The sequence below is a fragment of the Octopus bimaculoides genome, chromosome 19 (genome assembly GCF_001194135.2).
Source record: "Octopus bimaculoides isolate UCB-OBI-ISO-001 chromosome 19, ASM119413v2, whole genome shotgun sequence".
NCBI lineage: Eukaryota > Metazoa > Mollusca > Cephalopoda > Octopoda > Octopodidae > Octopus > Octopus bimaculoides.
Genome location: NC_068999.1, coordinates 2,745,367 through 2,750,043, shown reverse-complemented (window position 1 = coordinate 2,750,043; position 4,677 = coordinate 2,745,367). Strand labels below are relative to the sequence as shown.

At 38.9% G+C, this 4,677-nt stretch overlaps 2 protein-coding genes across 3 annotated transcripts in view; one reads left to right on the top strand and one right to left on the bottom strand.

Annotated features, from left to right (window-relative positions):
* LOC106882695 (choline-phosphate cytidylyltransferase B) overlaps positions 1–4,677 on the bottom strand; it is a 28,820-nt gene that overhangs the window by 23,217 nt on the left and 926 nt on the right. The window contains exon 1 of one of the 2 annotated variants that reach the window (XM_014933459.2): positions 3,475–3,686. The exons of the other annotated variant lie outside the window; for it this stretch is intronic. The gene's annotated coding sequence lies outside the window, so the exon portion shown is untranslated. Of the gene's footprint in view, positions 1–3,474; positions 3,687–4,677 lie in introns of those variants that run through there. 2 annotated transcript variants of the gene reach the window in all.
* The window catches only part of LOC106882693 (DNA polymerase alpha catalytic subunit), a 36,014-nt gene continuing 35,138 nt past the window's right edge, over positions 3,802–4,677 (top strand). The window contains exon 1 of the mRNA XM_014933457.2: positions 3,802–4,616. Within this exon, the coding sequence (XP_014788943.1) occupies positions 4,577–4,616 (40 nt within the window). The 5' untranslated portion in view covers positions 3,802–4,576. The remainder of the gene's footprint in view (positions 4,617–4,677) is intronic.

The following is a 4,677-nucleotide window of genomic DNA, read 5'->3' as shown; positions in this document are numbered from 1 at the left end:
AACTGAAAGAAGCCCGTCGTATATATATATATATATATGCCCATGCACTAAATATTTTCCAAATCATTTTTCATCATAGGAATTATGTTCGTGTTCCAACAGACATCGACACGTGAGAACTGGAATGGGACATCACCAGTTTGGATGGCGAAGATCACAAACACGACTTCGCTCACTCTGATTTAAAAACGAGAGAGAGAGAGAGAGAGAGAGAGAGAGAGAGAGAGACCTATCAGTCAGAACCCAAATATATTCTTGATAACTAATATTACACTGTTCATTACTTTTAATTAGTGAAAGCGTTATATATACATTATTAATTTCGTTTTTCACCAATCCACCAAACTTCGATTCATGCTTCTTTGAGGGATAAAACTTCTACAAGAATACTGAGGGTGAGCCATGCCACCAAGGTGAAACGTTTCGAGGACTGTGACTTTTCTAAGAGAAACACTTTATTTTTAGCAGCACGTCTCTCCCTGTCTCTCTCTCCCCCTCTAAGAGCCAACCTTTCCAAAATGTCATAATGTTCCGCAAGACTAACAAACTTATCCAAACTAACGCACTCCACTGTAATAAATATACATATAGTTATTACGAGATGTGTGACCTTTCATGTCTTCTGTGTCGATGTTAAATAAAGCACCAGTTAGTACAAGGCTGCGCTCTTTCCCTCGCTCCAAATGGCTGATCTCGTGCTGCCTGTGTTAGAAATAATTATTACAAACTACATACAATTGTAATTATTATTAACGTTTCTATTTATATTGCTTTTGTGTTTTCTACTGAGGTCGACCTTATCTTTCATCATTCAGGAATCGTCAAAATACATACTAGTATGATGTGTGGTAAGAAGCTTGCTTCCCAACTAAATGGTTCCGGGTTCAGTCCCACTGAACTGTTGGAGATTGTGGTCAATCGCTGGCTGGAGAGGCTTTGTATTGGAAGGCCATATGTGTGGTACCAGGTTTTGGCACCATGCCATTCCTCAGGAAAGAGACAGAAGTGGTTGTCGGAGAATTTCTATAACTTAACCAGTCCCAATTTCTGGCCTTCCAATCCCCTCGATAGTAATCCTATGGTTTACGATGTGTGCAGCATGGTTGAGAAAGATACCAACCGCTCTGCCTGCAACACGAAGGCCGAACTGGTAACCAAGATCAAGGAGGCGTTTGAGGATGTTCCCAAGGATACAGCGAGGGACGCACGCGCCAGCTTCCAGAGCAGTCCTGAGGCTGTGGTGGAAGTTGAGGGCGACTACTTTGAGTACACTGTTATTTCCCACGCATAATCTAGTCGATAATTTCTAATTCTTAAAATACTGTTATTCTTGGATGAGATACGGTTCTTTCTCTATAAGCAAGATATCTTGAAATAAATTGAATAATGACACATGCATGTAGGTACGAATGTATGAAGGAATCGTCTCAGTTAAATACGTCCCATTCTTACAAATATGTCAGCTTGTGTCATGTAAGAATGACATCATGATTAACCGAGTGGAAATTAGAATCACTAACGATTCAACTGTGTCGAACAAAATGCCTTGTATTATTTATTGCACCCCACTACGTCCTTTCTCCCTTTCGAGGTCGATAAAGTACCAGTCAAGTATTGGGGTCGATATAATCGACTAGCCTGTACCCCCAAATTGTCAGGCCTTGTGCATGTGGCAGGAAGAATTCTTATTAAGGTGGCGAGTTGACAGAACCGTTAGAGCGATGGTTGCGTGGGGGGGACGTGTTTTGTGGTATTTCGTCTGACTCATTAATGTTCTGAGTTCAAATGGCACCGAAGTCGACTTTGCTTTTCATCCTTTTCGGGGTCGATGAAATAAGTACCTGCTGAGTATCGGGGGTCGATGTAAATCGACTAGTCCCTTCCCCCGAAATTGCTGGCCTTGTGCCAACATTTGAAATAATCCTTATTATTATTATTATTAAGGCGGCGAGCTGGCAGAACCGTTAGCACGCCGGGCGAAATACCGAGTGACATATCGCCAGTCTTTCCGTTCCGTTCCGAGTTCAAATTCCGCCTAGGTCGACTTTGCCTTTCATTCTTTCGAGGTCGATTAAATAAGTACCAGTTACACACTGGGTCGATGTAATCGACTTAACCCCCTCTCCCCACACACACAAGCTGCCCTTGTGGCAAAAATTTGAAATCATTATTATTATTATTATTGTCTATTTATTCAATTCTGCCTTTCCTTTGTAAATTTGGCCTCGTGCCATTATCATTATAGCATGAAAGAATCAGTGGAGCAGTAAAAGAAATGCTTTGCGGTATTTTTGTTAAATCGTTTTACGTTCTGGGTTCTGTTGAAATCAACTTTGCTGGGTTAATATTTAGATCCGCACCCGGTGGGGAAAATGGAAACCAAAATGTGTAACAGTTGCAATGCACCGTATATTAAAGGAAATTAACCCTTTACTTTTCATTTAATATCTAGATATTAACCCTTTACTTTTCATTTACCAAGGGTCAATAAAATAAATACCAATTAATATTTTCTTTTATTCGTTTCAACAATGTGGTTGCAGTCATACTGGAGCAATATCAATTAATCCTAGTAAACACCCTCCCCTATAATATATATATGGTCGTTAATAATTCGATCTGATTTAAAGATAACATCCTGCTTCCAGTTTCAGAGGCCCTGGTGGACATTGGGCTTCGTCTCCGTCGTTAATAATAAACATCCGTAGAGATCCCTGTTTCATCCCCCTCAATACGTAAGGGAATGTTCATATTATTTCTAGACATTTTTGGCATCGTTCACTTCATTCATATCGTATTGCACAATTAGGTTCTTTCAATGGGGGTTGCTGCCTTGTAAGACAAAAGCTAATAATGTTTTTGTTTGGGAAATAATCATTACGATTGTTGTTGGAGTTTCTGAACGGAGCGTCCGACGTAAACTGAAAGTTGTACCAGGAATAATCTAAGAAATGCGGAGACTGGTGTGTTTAGGGAGAATCTAAGGTAGAAGATTATGATAGCCAACATGTCAGTTTAGAAAACAATTAAAACAATAAAAAGCATATTTAAAAAAAGCAAGCAAATAAATAAAACAGTTACAAACAATGTATGTAGACAGGACCCGAAATAAACACATAAATTTTAGCTCTGTGTGTGTGTGTGTGTGTGTATACACACGCGTATCTATGTATGTAACTTCGTATCTGGGTGTCTGATGATGTATTAAGGACGATTGATCTATAAACAAACAACTGCTTCGTCATCAAGTGTTGTTTAGATAAAGTGTTGGCCACCAGAAATACCAAGAAGATGGTTTCGCAGAAATGGTTCTTGTAATTACTATTATTATTACAGGCACACACACAGACATCTCCCTTTAGGGGTGACTCGCAGTGGGGTTTTGTGTTGGGGAAATTCTTGCTGATGGCAATGAAAAAAGGTCAAATAAATAAAGGGCAATAAAGGTAGAAGTGGGTGTAGAGTTCAGTTTACCAGGTAAGAGAGATCCGTTGTCGACTCAGTCAGCTTCTCTTCCACGTCACTCCGCAGCAACATCAGACTCAACACTTCAAAGATGTCACCGCCTTTCTGGGGAAATATTTACTGTAAATATTGATGAATACTTTGACTAGAATTGGTCGACAGTGAAAAGTTCGTCTCAATCACTGATCACTCGAAATGACATCTCACTTAAATGAATGTCGACAGAAAAACCACACACACTCCCTCCCCCTCTCTCTCTCTCTTTATTTCTCACTCCATCTCTCTTTCTATCTATTTATTTTTTTCTCTCTCTCTCTCTCTCGTTTGTTTTCACATTGTTAATCCCTCTACTTCTCTCTCTCCACCCATCTTTTTCTTTCACTCTCTTCCCACCCCTAAAACACACATTGATGTATGTATATATCTATATAAGCATAATACATGTGTGTATGATATAGATATACACATGTTTATATTTCATTCCCCCTTTTCTTTTATTTTAATTCTTTTTTCCCCTCCAATCTCGACCGTTCAGTCGTTGCAACAAAGTATTATTTATTATAATTGAGTGGTTATGTCGGGAAAAAGAACGTGTTGTTGGCCAGAGAAGAAGTGTGTTGGAAGATTTATAACACGATAACAAATTATAAATATAGACAGATCGGGTGAATCTGTTATTTTACTTGACGACGCAAATATTTTTAGGTCAAACATATTTTGTGTGGATTTACCGCTTTTATAACTTTAATATTTCGAATAATGGAAATGTTTTGAATAAATGTCCCAGCGAGGTCGACTTTGTCTTCCTATGTACCAGTAATATACTATTATTTTACTTGAAAAACATTGACTTTATGTCAAATGAAAACTATACAAAAATGAGTGGCCATATATGAACTAGATTACACTCTTGTAGTGGACAGGAACAATGAATTGAACCAGCTCCACTATATAATAACTGTCTGTTTAGCTTAGAGAGCGCAAACGGGAGTTGACAGAACGATGGCCTTATTATAACTGGATACAGTCTTGTAAAGTACACCGTATATGGGGAAGTAACTGCTTGCTGACTACAGTGCCATCTATATTTCGCGCCATAATTCAAGTAGCCATGGCGTCAACGAAACAGGAAAGTCGGAGTCACGACCAAGGTATCTCACTTTAAGACTCTTATTTATGTTTCTAGAATAACTGGAAGTTCTCCCTGAACGT